Genomic DNA, 13,111 nt, shown 5'->3' with positions numbered 1-13,111 from the left:
TAATTTGATCTAGTCGTAAATCGAGTCAAATATATCACAAAAGGCAGATGAAATTGAAATTTAATCAAATTCAAAGTTAAATCGAACAATTAATCAACCAATCTTTAAAGATCCCATGTTCGAGCACCAAAGACTACAAGTGTGTTTCAGCTTTCATTGTCAAATGATTGAGAATCTTTAAAACAGACACTACATTATAATCACCCTAGATTAATAAAAAATAAATAAAAATCAACCAATCATTCATCACATGCATAAATCCAAGATTGAGACGTTTAATAAGAAGTAAAGGGTTTAAATTAAATTGAAGTATTAAAACACAAGGGAGGTAGAGAATGGAATAAGAGGATCCAACTGCCTGTTTTAGAATATTTGTCCTTGAAGAGTGAAAAGGCATGTTGGGTTTCTATTTATTTTAACAAAACAAAAGGCATAACGGGGAATTTTTGTTTTTGATTTTTTCAGTCTGTTCAGTACTCGCATCACATCTAGTCAATAGGAGAAACACAAGGAAAGCTCTGCTACTTTATTGTTATTAGCTATACAAAAGTATAGCTATGCCTATCCAGCTCAAGAGATGTGCATATATACCTATTCCTCATTTACATACATCAAACTCACCGAGCTAGCTCTTCCCTGATTCCATATCTCCCATCGTTGAATTCGCTTCACGTGCTAAATGCATTCCCATAAATCCATTATCGCTCTGTCCTTGTTGGTTCAAAATCTGACTCTCTCCTGCAAGATTCCCAGCATTGGCTGTGTTTGTTGTATTTGCAATCGACTCCTCCAATACTCGAAAATATGCAAAAGTCCCCCAACCTACAAATAATTTTGAGCAACAGTTCAGATAAATCTGGATTGCTAATATTATATGGGAACAATGCATCAATCATCGATATCAAGAGTGACACCCCATGTTACACAGACTCAGGTGAGTATCAGATATGGGTACACGTCTAACAGGGGTAAGCTCAACTTTCTAATGCTTTTCCTGATGCTACCGAATTTTTACATCGACCATGTATTGAAAATTTCAGTCTGAGATTCACAAGCCAATGTGTTCCACTTTTACTCCAAAAAGGAGGAGATGCTACGACACATTGTAGAATCAGCTTTACAATAAGGAAAAAAAGGAAAGAGTTTGGGAGCATACCATTCGCATCATATGGTGGTGGGAAGAACTGCAAATAGCAAAATGTAGACACTACGAGCCCTACAAAGGATAGCCTTAAGAAAGTAAATAGAGCAGGTCATGAATGAAAACAACTCCATAGTATGAGCAATACCAACCTAAGAGACCTCCAGCAAAGACATCCTGCCAGTGGTGCCAATAATCATCGACTCGAGAAATGCCCACAAGCGATGCAACCAACAAAGGGAGAAAAACAACGCATAGTTTTGCAACATGTCCTCTGCGGTCAAATACTTTGATTTTTCCTGACAAGTAAAGTGAAAGAAACCCCAGACCAGCAAAAGGACCCTAGAGATGAGTCCAAAAATTAGAGTGTGAAAATGACTAAACGAAGAATTGAGGAGTATTATAACAATCTGAAAATATTCATTATCTCAACAAATATGAACATTAATTGCCAGTACAAGAGGAACTTACCAGAGGTGTGTCCACTTGGAAAGCTTTTATGCCCTTCCTTAATGACATTTTTATCGCCATGACAGATGACATTTCCCCATTTATCATATGCCTGTGAAGCAACTAAGTTGAGTTTCTTTCTATAAACATTGACATTACAAAAAAGTCAAGGTACTAGTGGAAGTTTATATTCCCAGAATATCATGTCTAGAGAGGCATACATCTTTCCATCTGGAAAACAGCGCCAAAAGAAGTCCGGCCGAGGCCGTCCAACAGCATTTTTTATCGACTCAGTAATAACAGCCGTCACTAGAACAGAGAATAAGAGGCCTGCATTAGCAAACTAATTTTAGTAATCACTTTAAAGTTATGATACTCCTTTTAAACCATGCTGAAGAAAATTTTGTCGATAAAACAGAGAAATATCCAAAAGTTACACTTACCTAGTACCGCATGATGAAGATCATAAACATCCCTCCTACGGATGTACACAATGACAAAAATCAGCATTGGCAACAGAATTGCATACATCTAAATACCAGGGGGCAAGAAAGAACAAGAGCGTGTGAGGGGGGGTTAACTAATACAGAAAATAAGAACTTCACTCTAAAAGCAAGACAAACAAAAATTACCGGCACAGCCCAAACAGGAACCGTATTACTTTTCAAGGGGTATCTTAGATCTTCCATCATATCCTTCCCAACAAAACGATAAAATGGATGAATAATATAGAGGACAACCTCTATCACCACAAGCAACAGAAGAATAAGCCAATCATGCATGTGTGTCCTTGCAACTGCTGCACCATGGGACCTTATAGTATGTGAACCAAGATGGACTTCTTGCATTTTGTACTGTTCAACAAATATGAAAAGAGCCACGTCAGGCTATGTATTATAGGATCTGACGCACGATAAGGAAATTGACTACAACCAACACAGGATGCAAAATCCCCCAGTAAACAAGAAAAATAACAAAACTTAAATTCCACCAGAAACAATGAATGCCGATTTAAAGTTGGGAAGATGAACTCCTGACACAAGCACATGATTAGCTCAGATAACCAAACAATTTGAATTTGACATTACTAGTTTTAACCAAGGATTGATAGGTGATACATTTTTCTCAAGGGATAATACAGAAGAAGCATAAGCAACCATATACCAAGAAAATAACTGGAATGAAAAAAATTCTTGACATCTTTATATGCTTCATCATAGAAATTTGATAGGAATACAGCCTTAGAAGATTAACTTCTGGTTTATATACTGCATCCCCGCTCCCAAGAAAAGGGTTGATGAAAAGCATGTCAAGGAAAGTCACTTGAACATTTCAATTCCAGCATCCAACAAGATGAAGACAAAAATCAACACATCAGGTCATTGCCATCTCAATATTCAAACTACATTCAGTTAAAAAAAAATGCCTAATTTTCATCAGTCTCTTCTGGAAGAGACATTTACAGCCAATATACACCTATATCCTACTAGATTTGCATGCTTGAATATTCCGATATGTTAAGGTCAAAGAAAAGTCATGTTTATCCAAATGTAAAAGAAAAAATAATACCTCTTTATTCCCCTGTTCTATCAATGGAAGGTCAAGGGATGACAAACAATGACTAGCACTTGCAGAATTCTCCACCCTCTTGCTTGATAAATCCTAGACAACAACCATCCAGTTTTCAGGGATGAAATATGAACCACCCTCCCCATCCCAGCCCCTTCAACCCCAAACACACAAGATGCGCTGCACCTTCACACCTTGAATTAGGAAAGTTCGTGTTCAGGTTTATATTTCCTGTTTCTAACTTCTCAAATGATTCTTGAGCTTAAGAGAAGATAGTATAGAATGGCTGAGCAGATCATAGCCGACATAAATGTATGATTTTTTTAAATGCATTTTCTTACAACCAAGAAATCAGTCCAGGGATAGAACAAACAATAAATAAACAACAAGGGTAAATATTACATTATATTCAGATTTTGTCTCTTAAGTTAAATTGAATGGCGGAGATATTTAGTTGGCAAGCAAAAACCTATCAAAATAATAAATTTATGTTTGAGGCACTAGAATGGCAGCGATCAGCACGATCGATGAAGAATATAAAGAATGGGGACTATTTTAACTCAACCAAATAGTCCAACCATACTTTCCCATTCCCTGATTAACACAGAAAGCATAAAACTCATGAGATGGATGGCTTCTACATATGAAAGACAATACCTAAATTCCCAATTCAATATGGTTTGAATATACCATGAAACAATCAATAACAAATTCTCATAGTAAATAACCAACTAAACCATCACTCATCCTAGGATCTCCGGTATACATCGGCACAAAGTAACATGTCAGCATCAAAGATGATATATAATTTTTTTTTAAAAGAAGGTCATGTCCAATCTTTAGTTAATCTTAAGAGAAGATCCTAGAAATGATTGATAGAGATGTGCATTTCAACCAAAGATTTCTTCAGTCTTATCTGAACAGAGCAAATAAACTAACTGAAATTTGTATGCAAAAAAAAAAAAAACCTTACTAACAAGAATTGATTAATTAACCTCCACCTCCACGATCAATTTCTGTCAACAAAACAAAAGCCCAAAACCCATATAATGCACCATCAAATAATCAGAATCTAACAACTGATATCCTTTGCGAAAGACGGTGAAAGTTTGGTCAGGATTCAGGAAATGTTCCACAAAAAGCACAATCTCATTCCAAGTAATTATGTGAAGTTATTGTAAGTTGTTATAACTAAATTCCGATTTCATTTCAAAAACTTAGTGCGGTGAAACTCATGGTGATAGGTACTGAAACCTGTATGAATTAGAAAACCATCATTCTTTAGTTTCAGAAGGTATAACACTTCTAACATGATGAAATACTCTCACAGACAATAAGAAGAACACAGTCCAGACACTATGATCCACAGATTCCAAGGTGTAGATGCCAATAATAGAAACTAGAATACACACCATAATCACTCACAAATCAAAATGATTCATTATGACTAATGTTCTGCAAAACTAAAGGCATAAACCAATTATATAGGAATAGTGGAAATACAAGGAAAACAACCAGATCACAGAAACAGAACACTAAGAACATAATAACTGTGAAAAAAGGGGGAAACCCATTGAATGAACATTGTCAGCTATACGCAAAGTAATTATAAATCCCACTAACCTGAAAAATACCCTGAAATTCTTAAACCATAAAAGAAAAGCCGAGTTCCAGGAAGCCATGGGCCAAAAACTAATTAAAAAAACACAGCAGCACCCAGAACAGATGCAGAAAATAACTGGGTTTTGTACAGTAAGAATAAACATATATCTAAAAATGCAAAGAACCCACAAAAAAAGTCAAAAAGATGAAAACGATTCAAGTTCTTGTGCAGTTCACACACCCAAGTAGACACAAAAGCAAAATATCCTCATCCTCAATAATTCTGATTAAAAAGGGACAAAGTAGAGGTAAAAAGTGAAGTAGTGATGACAAAAGTGACTGAAATATGAGAAAAGAGTTTACCTCGGAGCTTTTGGGGTTTTCAAAAAGAAAGGAAGCTGTTCCAGCAGGCGGCGACCGATTAAAGTAATTGCTTTTTCTAAACTAAAAGAATATATACAAAATAAATAGTTTTATTTTTTTAATTTAATAAAAGTGAATTATTTATTTTAAATATATAAAATGGGATTGTTGGTAAGATTTTAATCTTGATTTTTGCTAATAAATATACACCTAACTAAATCAATTTATGTTGACAAATAAAAATGATAAATTATATCATTAAACTATATTTAAAGAAATCGTTTTAAATTTTTTAAAAATAATTATTAAATTTATTAAATTATTATATAATAATCATTAAATTTTATAAAACTATTAAAATATCATTAAATTAGAGTTAATTGTTATAAAATAATAATTAAATTTATCAAAATTTTACACTCATTATAATATCATAATAATTATCTCATAATAATTTAAAAGACATTTTATGACTTATAGAAATTTAATAATCAAAATAATTATTTACATATAAATTAATGACTTTTAATGTATTTTAAATTTAATTATTAGGTGAATAGTATCAAACAAGACCTGGTAAAGTTGACAAACCTTGACGTCATAAGACTTTGAGAATCCATTATTGGTTCAACTTCTATATATTGCATAAAAATCTTTAGATTCTATTTTAGTTTAAATTTTATTGTATAAGATTTATCTTTAGATATACTTCAATTATTAGAGGAATAATAATTTATAATGATTAATTTTAATTTTAATATGTTTAAATATATATTATTTAATCTAATTATTATTTATAAATATCAATTCTATTTATAGTCTATTTATGTATTTATTACTTAAGATTGTAATTGTACATCCTATTTATAACTTCAAAACAAAATTATTGAGCAATTAATAAACAATTAAAATATAAAATAGTTTTTAAAGGTTTAATTCATGTTTTCATATCTATATCGTATAGTTTTCCATTTTAATTTGAAATTTCTTTCCATTGGGACATAAAGTTAATATTCGTCTCAGATTGGCTGCTAAAATTATCTTTCATTGTTAATGGCGTTATAAAACTGCGTAAACTACACATTTAATATCTAAATTTATTTTAGTATCAAAACTTTCATTTATTTTAAAACCATACCTAGCAAGTTAGAGCGATTAAATTATGAGTAATTTGAAAAATTAAAGAAATTAAAATTCAATGACCAAAATAAGAGTGAGAAGACATCTGAATGGAGGATGATGTAATTGTTGAAAGCATGCACCGAAAGTGCATTTAGCAAGGTTGGAAAAAAAATGAAATTTTCAACAATGGTACGCACCAAGTATAAAATGTCAAAATTAGGTGCAACAATGGTTGAAAACTAAATGGGCAAATTACAAACTTTAGGCATTAAACTTTTAGGGTATTTTCAAGATTAGTCCTTAAAGCTTCTACTATAAATACCCTAGCTCATTTAGCTTCAAAACCATCCCAAAGCATTCTAGCTTTCTTCCAATACTAGAGAGATTTTAGAGAGTTTCTTGAGAGTTGTTTTCTCCTTTTTATCTAGAGAGAATTATCATTGTTTTCTCCTTGGTAGATCGAGAGAGGTTGTAATTCCTATTTTCTCATAGTGAAATTCTTCTACCGTTGCCCGTGGTTTTTACCCTAAATTTTTAGGGGTTTTCCACGTAAATTTTGTGTCTCTTTTATCTTCATTTTTATTTTCTCAAATTATCAGTTGCGATTTTGCTCTATCCGATAGCTATCTTCCGCAACAATTGGTATTGGAGCTAGATTAGAGTGTGTAATATTTGCTTATTGTGTTTGTGGTTGCCACCAAAAAGGTGGATCCTCCAACATAAGAAAGTAAGAAGTTATTACCCATTCTTTGAAGGTTCTAGAGAACTATTCACGATAGTGAAATAGTGGGAGCTATCCGTAAACGAAGCAATGGCAACGAAATTTGATATTGAAAAGTTCAATGGGAGAAATTTCTCATTGTGGAAATTGAAGATGAATGCCATCCTGAGGAAAGACGGTTGTCTAGCAGCTATCAGCGAAAGGCCAGTAGACTTCACAGACGACAACAAATGGATCGAAATGGATGGAAATGCTATGGCAAACTTTCATCTAGCATTAGCAGATGAAGTATTGTCAAGTATTGAGGAGAATAAGACAACTAAGGAGATATGTGATCATCTCACCAAATTGTACGAGGTCATATCGTTGCACAATAAAATTTTCCTTAAGAGAAAATTGTACACTCTCCGTATGCCATAATCTACTTCAGTGACGGAGCACTTAAATACACTGAACACTTTATTTTCTCAGCTTACATCTTTAAGCTGTAAAATAGGAGAGCAAGAACGTGCTGAACTTCTACTTCAAAGTCTACCGGATTCGTATGATCAACTTGACAAACAGTAATGTCACCAGTCTAGTCTTCGATGACGTTGCAGCTGCTGTTCTACAAGAAGAAAATCGGCACAAGAACAAGTAAGACAGACAAGTAAATCTGCAACAAGCAGAAGCGTTGACAACGATGAGAGGGAGATCAACAGAACGTGGCTAAAGTAACAGTCACAAACATGGTAGATCGAAGTCGAGAAGCAAGAAGAATTTAAAGCGCTACAAATGTGGAAAGAAGGGTCACTTGAAGAAGGATTGTTGGAGTCTAAATAAAAACTCCAATCCACAATGCAATACTGCAAACACTTCAGATGATGAAGATGCTCTATGCTGTGAAGCGTCAACCACCGTGGAAGGAAGAAAACGATTTGCAGATATATGGCTCATTGATTCGGAAGTAACATATCACATGACCTCAAGAAGATAATGGTTCCATCATTATGAACCTGTCTCAGGAGGATCTGTTTATAGTTACAATGATCATGCCTTAGAGATCATTGGCGTGGGAACCATCAAATTGAAGATGTATGACGGAACAATTAAAGTTGTTCGAGATGTGCGGCACGTGAAAGGCCTGAAGAAAAATTTATTATCCTACGGATTGTTGGATAATAATGCAAGCAAGATTGAAACACGGAAATGAATCATGAAGGTGTTCCGTGGAGCGCTTGTGGTGCTAAAAGGCGAAAAAATAGCTGCAAACTTGTACATGCTGAAGGGAGAGACTTTGGTAGAAGCAGAAGCCTTTGTTGCCTCATGTAGTTCAGATTCGGCAATGCTATGACATCAGAAACTTGAACACATGTCAGAACAAGGAATGAAAGTTCTTGTGGAGCAAAAGCTACTTCCAGGCTTAACAAAAGTATCACTTACTTTGTGTGAGCATTGCATAACAAGTAAGCATCACCGGTTGAAATTCAACACGTCAAATTCTAGAGGCAAAAATGTTCTAGAATTAGTTCATTCTGACGTATGGCAAGCACCAGTTACATCCCTAGGTGGAGTAAAATACTTTGTCTCATTTATTGATGATTACTCTAGGAGATGTTGGGTGTATCCTATTAAGAAGAAGTCAGATGTGTTTTCAACTTTCAAAATCTTCAAAGCGCGGGTGGAACTTGATTCTGGAAATAAGATCAAGTGTTTCAGAACAGATAATGGAGGAGAATACACAAGCGAAGAATTTGATGACTTTTGCAGGAAAGAAGGCATCAAAAGACAGTTCACAGTGGCAAACACTCCTTAACAAAATGGAGTGGCAGAGCGGATGAACAGAACCTTGTTAGAAAGAACAAGAGCAATGTTGAGGGATGCAGGCCTAGAAAAATCATTCTGGGCAGAAGCAATCAATACTGCCTGTTATTTGGTGAATCGAGCTCCATCAACTGCAATAGAGCTGAAGACACCAATGGAGATGTGGACTGGTAAACCAGCTGATTATTCAAACCTCCATATATTTGGAAGTATTGTGTACGTGATGTACAACTCCCAAGAAATCTCAAAGCTGTATCCAAAATCCAGGAAATTCAAATTCTTGGGGTATGCTGATGGAGTCAAGGGGTATCGCTTGTGGGATCTCACTTCCCGCAAAGTGATCATCAGCAGGGATGTTATCTTTGTAGATGATACTCTACAAAGAAAAGAAGACGATGATAGCACTGAAAAGTCAGAGACTACATAGATAAATGTGGAAAAGGAGTTTGAACAAGGAGATTCTTCTGAAGCAGAACCAGCACATGATGAACAAGAATCAGAGAGTTCTGAAGTACCAACAACTCGTCAATCAGATCATGTGAGAAGACGTCCCAATTGACACTCAGATTATGTTATAGAAGGTAATATTGCATACTGCCTTTTAACAGAGGACGGTGAGCCATCAACATACCAGGAGGCAATAAACAACTCAGATGCTTCACTGTGGATGATGGCGATACAAGAAGAAATTGAAGCCCTTCATAAAAATAATACATGGGACCTTATGCCACTACCACAAGGAAGGAAGCCAATTGGTAACAAATGGGTCTTCAAAATCAAGTGAAATGGTGACGATCAAGTTGAGAGGTATCGTGCAAGACTGGTGGTCAAAGGATATGCTCAAAAAGAAGGTATTGATTTCAATGAATATTTCTCATGTGGTTCGACTAACAAGTTCGAGTAGTTTTGGCAATGTGTGCTACATTGGACTTACATCTAGAGCACTAGATGTTAAAACAACTTTTCTTCATGGAAATCTTGAAGAAGAAATTTATATACTCCAGCCTGAAGGTTTTGAAGAAAAGAAAATAAGAACTTGGTTTGCAGGTTGAACAATCTTTGTACGTCTAAAGCAGGCGCCGAGGGTTGGTATAAGAGATTTGATTCTTTCATTATGTGCCTTAGATACAACAGACTTAATACAGACCATTGTGCTATTTCAAGAGGTCTGGTGATAACGATTTTGTTATTTGTTGTTGTATGTGGATGACATGTTGGTTGCAGGACCAACAAAGATCATATTGAAGAATTGAAGGCCAACTGGCTAGGGAATTTGAAATGAAGGACTTGGGATCACAAACAAGATTCTAGGGATGCAAATTCACCGAACAGAAGTAATAGGAAGATTTGGCTTTACAAAAGAATTACTTGAAGAATATCTTTGTCACGATTCAACATGCAAGATTGTAAGCCAATTTCTACCCTTTCATATTAACTTCAAATTATCCTCCAGTATGAGTCCTAGCAGTGAAGAAGAGAGGATGGAGATGTCTCGATACCGTATGTATCAGCAGTGGGAAGTTTAATGTTCGCTATGATATGCACAAGACCAACATTGCACAAGCAGTGGGAGTGTTAGTTGGTACATGGCAATCCAGGCAAAGAGCATTGGAATATTGTAAGAGGATCCTCAGATACTCAAAGGGACCTCAAATATTGCATTATGTTACGGAGGATCAAACTTACTAATCAATGGTTATGTAGATTCTGACTATGCAGGGATTTGGATAAAAGCAATCTACTACAGGATATGTGTTCAAAATGCTAGTGGAGCTGTAGCTGGGTTTCAAAATTGCAGTCAGTTGTAGCTACGTCCACAATAGAGGCAGAATATGTAGCAGCTACACAAAGCCAGTAAAGAAGCAATTTGGTTGAAAATGCTATTGAGGAGCTTGGGCACAATCAGAGTATGTCTCTCTGTTTTGTGACAGTCAAGCGCCTTGCATCTAGCAAGGAATCCAGCATTTCATTCAAGTACAAAGCACATACGAGTTCAGTACCATTTTATTCGTGAAAAGGTGGAAGAAGGAACGACAGATATGCAGAAGATCCATACCAAAGACAATATAACAGATTTCATGACGAAGGCAATCAATGCTGATAAATTTACCTGGTGTCGATCATCTTGTGGACTGTCAGAGACGTAAGCAACATTATGGTACAAGGTAGAAAGAATAGTGTGAAGATATGATTGTGTCAATCAAATCTTCAAGTGGGATATTGTTGAAAGCATGCACCGCAAGTGCATTTAGCAAGGTTGAAAAAAAAATGAAATTTTCAACAATGGTAGGCACCAAATATAAAATATCAAAATTAGGTGCAACAATGGTTGAAAACTAAATGGGCAAATTACAAACTTTAGTCATTAAACTTTTAAGGTATTTTCAAGATTAGTCCTTAAAGCTTCTACTATAAATACCCTAGCTCATTTAGCTTCAAAACCATCCTAAAGCATTCTAGCTTTCTTCCAATACTAGAGAGATTTTAGAGAGTTTTTTGAGAGTTGTTTTCTCCTTTTTATCTAGAGAGAATTATCATTGTTTTCTCCTTGGTAGATTGAGAGAGGTTGTAATTCCTATTTTCTCATAGTGAAATTCTTCTACCGTTCCCGTGGTTTTTACCCTGAATTTTTAGGGGGTTTTCACGTAAATTTTGTGTCTCTTTTATCTTTATTTTTATTTTCTCAAATTATCAATTGCGATTTTGCTCTATCCGATAGCCGTTTTCCACAACGATAATTTACTCATAAAAAATAACTATGTTATAACTGTTTCGCTAATTTACCTAGTTAGATTCTCCATGGATCAGCATTTTCTCAACATTATCCACACTGATGAAGTCCAGAGTTTATAAAACAGAAAAGACATTGTTGAAGACTGTAAATTTATTATGGGTTAGACGAAATGAGTACAAGATCCAAATTAGGCTTTCGAGCTGCAACAGAGAGGCCAAGGTATGCTCCAAGAGACTTTCCTACAAGATATATCGGCCTGTTTGGTGACATGGAATTCTCTGACCTAATCGTTATTTCCACTAGCTCTAAACTGGAAAAACGAAATTATATAGAGAAATACGTTACCAAACTTATTTTATATAGCAATAAATTAAGCGACTAATATCCAGATAGAGTAAAAAACAAGTACCATTAAATGGAGTCCTATCCTGCATCGGAGTATGTAAGCACCATATTTTGAACATCCTTCCTTCAAAAATATCATTTAAAGTGAAAAATGTATATATCCTGAAAACTTGTCAGCATATCTATATTTGAATGATGAAAACACTTTAACTAAATCGCATTTGCTTTGATAGAGAAAACCGTCTATATTTGACCAGAAAGAAGAAGATAACGAACCAGGCAAAAGCATAAGCTAATGACAGTCTGGAGAGGTAGAAGAAGAGCAGTCCAAAGGTGAGAACCAACGAGACGACCACTGTCGCGTCTGATAATCTCTTTACACTTTTCAGAGTAATTCTTTAGCAACTTTTTATCCTCCAAGTACTCCGGTAAATCTTCTGGTTCATCATTATCTTCTCAACCTCTTCATTCTCTCCAAAATTGTTCTCTTTCCGCCTCTCAGGTGAAATAGCAAAAATCCGATCACGCTTCTGTATTTGTCCGTATTAAGAGACAGTGCGCCGCTGAGAAAACGGTGATCCGTCGACGACGAGGTGTATAAAGGCTATAATGGCCGCCATGAAAACAGAACAAAGTTATCTATTTGTTTACTTATAATGGTTGTTGAGGTTTTGAGTTGATTTAAAAAAAGCGTTTGTGTTCTTTTTGCTGTTTGATGACCTGGAGTTCCTTTTTGAAGAAGAAGAATAATGATATGTGGATTTTTTTTTAATTCTCAATTCAGATTTATGTTAATAAATTAATAAAAATTAACGGTTTAATGATCAAAACCAATCAAACTAATAACGTAATAGATTAAAATTATTTTTTAAAATCGATAATTAAAATCAGAAAAAAAATAAAAGAAATTATTCGTAAAGTTTACTCTTCTGACATGTACTATATATCACTATTGTTATTCGAAAAATATTTATAAAAATATGTGTTTTTGATATGTATACAACGCGTAATAATTATTTAAGGTGGTATTTCAATTGAAAAAAACCTTATAAACAGTTAATTTCATTTTTCTACTCATCGTAATTGTGATCCCATTCCTCAACTTCTAAAATGCTACATATATATTAATGAGGATTAATTTAAGTAATATGTTTAGGTAAGTTTTAATTTTGAGTGAAGACAAAATCTTAGAAATAGAAAGGGAAATAAAAATGCAGCATGTATTGATAAAAAAATAAAATGCCACATGTAGAAGCAAATA

The 13,111-nt window shown here is 34.6% G+C and overlaps 1 protein-coding gene across 4 annotated transcripts; it reads right to left on the bottom strand.

Moving 5' to 3' along the window:
- Nucleotides 1-333: 333 nt before the first annotated feature.
- Nucleotides 334-5,195, bottom strand: LOC120113934 (putative lipid phosphate phosphatase 3, chloroplastic). Of its 4 annotated transcripts, none has more exons than XM_039134993.1 (9): nucleotides 5,126-5,195; nucleotides 3,161-3,253; nucleotides 2,224-2,445; nucleotides 2,035-2,122; nucleotides 1,813-1,921; nucleotides 1,613-1,703; nucleotides 1,294-1,483; nucleotides 1,157-1,216; nucleotides 334-822 (listed from the first exon to the last, which is right to left on the bottom strand). In XM_039134993.1, the coding sequence occupies exons 3-9, from the start codon at nucleotides 2,437-2,439 to the stop codon at nucleotides 626-628; spliced, it is 951 nt and encodes a 316-aa protein (XP_038990924.1). In that variant the 5' UTR covers nucleotides 2,440-2,445; nucleotides 3,161-3,253; nucleotides 5,126-5,195; the 3' UTR covers nucleotides 334-625. The 4 variants fall into 4 exon arrangements, with proteins under 4 accessions (XP_038990924.1, XP_038990920.1, XP_038990923.1 ...); XM_039134989.1 differs by lacking the exon at nucleotides 5,126-5,195 and adding an exon at nucleotides 4,784-4,931; XM_039134992.1 differs by lacking the exon at nucleotides 5,126-5,195 and adding an exon at nucleotides 4,784-4,931 and having other exon boundaries at nucleotides 2,332-2,445.
- Between the last annotated feature and the right edge of the window lie 7,916 nt (nucleotides 5,196-13,111).

This window comes from Hibiscus syriacus, unplaced genomic scaffold (genome assembly GCF_006381635.1).
Source record: "Hibiscus syriacus cultivar Baekdansim isolate YM2019G1 unplaced genomic scaffold, ASM638163v2 tig00110213_pilon, whole genome shotgun sequence".
Classification (NCBI taxonomy): domain Eukaryota; kingdom Viridiplantae; phylum Streptophyta; class Magnoliopsida; order Malvales; family Malvaceae; genus Hibiscus; species Hibiscus syriacus.
This window is presented reverse-complemented; position numbering and strand designations above follow the sequence as displayed.

Coding starts and splice junctions, on each gene's coding strand:
- LOC120113934 (XM_039134993.1), bottom strand. CDS start 2,439: ATGCAAGAAGTCCATCTTGGTTCACATACTATAAGGTCCCATGGTGCA. Junction 1,704..1,812: donor TGTTTTCCAGATGGAAAGAT/GTATGCCTCTCT, acceptor GTTGCTTCACAG/GCATATGATAAATGGGGAAA. Junction 1,217..1,293: donor CTTTGCTGGAGGTCTCTTAG/GTTGGTATTGCT, acceptor TATCCTTTGTAG/GGCTCGTAGTGTCTACATTT.